We start from the raw sequence: 1,533 nt of genomic DNA, 5'->3' as shown, positions 1-1,533 counted from the left end.
AATATATGAGTTACTTTTATTATTATAGTGAGATAATTATAATAATGAATATCAATACTAGAATCTTCTATTTAGATTTTTTTATTTTATATTTATTATATCTTTTTTATTTATTTATTTTACAATAAATATAACCAATATTNATATATATTATATCTAAAATTAATAATTTATTTTAATAATAATTAAAAAATATAAAATAAATATATTAAAAAATCATAAAAAGCAGGTTATATATGCCTTCTTTTAATTCCTCGTTCCCAAACATTTTGTCAATTAAAATTACGATATCACTGCTAGATTCATATTGTCATGCAAATATATAAACTAATAAAAGTAGAAACCGGACCAGCGTTATTATAAAGTGATGGAAATTAAAGAATATAACGGTGATCAAGGACTAATTTCTAATCCGGGGCATGTGGTCGTAATTTTTTTTAGATATAGACCAAACTTTAGTATAATACTCGATTATTAGATTTTAGAAAAAATTTTACAAATTTAAAGAGAAAAAAATACATAATTTATATATTGTATATTTAAATATTAAAAATATAATACACCTCTAAAATTCTAAAAAATATTCTAAAACTTAATAATTAAGTATTAATTAAAATTCGGTCAATATTTAAAAAATTTAGCCGCATGTTGTACCTTGCAAACTATTCACAAATTCTAAAATGTTTCCATGAGAACTTCCCCCAACACTAGCAGCTTCCAAAATCAATTTCTTCAACTGGGTTGCATTTTTCTTTATCTCTTTACCCTGTTCACCATCCACCATTTCCATGATGCACTTTTTCAATGCTTCTCTTCTCACAATTTTCTTCTTATCATCATCAAATGGAGCTCTAATTCCAACTTTCCAAACATCAACAATGTACTTTGCATTTGTTGCTTGATCTGACCACTGTGGCATTGCAATAGTTGGAACTCCTAAACTCAATGTTTCTAATGTAGAGTTCCAACCACAATGTGTTACAAAACATGCCACAGATTCATGTTGTAGAACTTTTAGTTGGGAACACCATGTTACTATCAAACCCTTTTCCGATATTTTTTCAAAATCTTTTGGTAGTTTATTCTCTTCAGAAGCTCTAACCACCCACAAAAAATAATGATTACTATCTCTCAAAGCATAAGCGATTTCTCCCATTTGTTCCTCGTTAAGGGGAACGATACTTCCAAATGAAACATAAATAACTGACCCCTTTGGCTTGTTGTCTAGCCATTCTATGCAATCTTCACGCTTGAATTGTGCAACTTCATAATCTTGGTCATCTTTAATCCGGTTATCTAAGATCATAGATGGTATGTTTGGACCTACAGATCTAAATTTTGGCCAAATCTTTGTTGTCCATTCAGCAATCTGAAAACAAATATTATTGAACAAATATTAGATGCAAAACTAAAAGGGTCATTCTAGTATGTCCATGCTACACTGATTACAATAATTATGATATTTTAAAAAATATTACTAAAATAATTATTATAAAAAAATGTAGCTTTAATTTTAACAATACTTATATAAAT

The 1,533-nt window shown here is 27.0% G+C and overlaps 1 protein-coding gene across 1 annotated transcript in view; it reads right to left on the bottom strand.

Moving 5' to 3' along the window:
• Positions 1–206: 206 nt before the first annotated feature.
• Positions 207–1,533, bottom strand: part of LOC107486084 (UDP-glycosyltransferase 74G1) — a 5,062-nt gene continuing 3,735 nt past the window's right edge. The window contains exon 2 of the mRNA XM_016106631.3: positions 207–1,369. Within this exon, the coding sequence (XP_015962117.2) occupies positions 638–1,369 (732 nt within the window). The 3' untranslated portion in view covers positions 207–637. The remainder of the gene's footprint in view (positions 1,370–1,533) is intronic.

Source organism: Arachis duranensis, chromosome 4, assembly GCF_000817695.3.
Source record: "Arachis duranensis cultivar V14167 chromosome 4, aradu.V14167.gnm2.J7QH, whole genome shotgun sequence".
NCBI classification, from domain to species: Eukaryota; Viridiplantae; Streptophyta; class Magnoliopsida; order Fabales; family Fabaceae; genus Arachis; species Arachis duranensis.
This window is presented reverse-complemented; position numbering and strand designations above follow the sequence as displayed.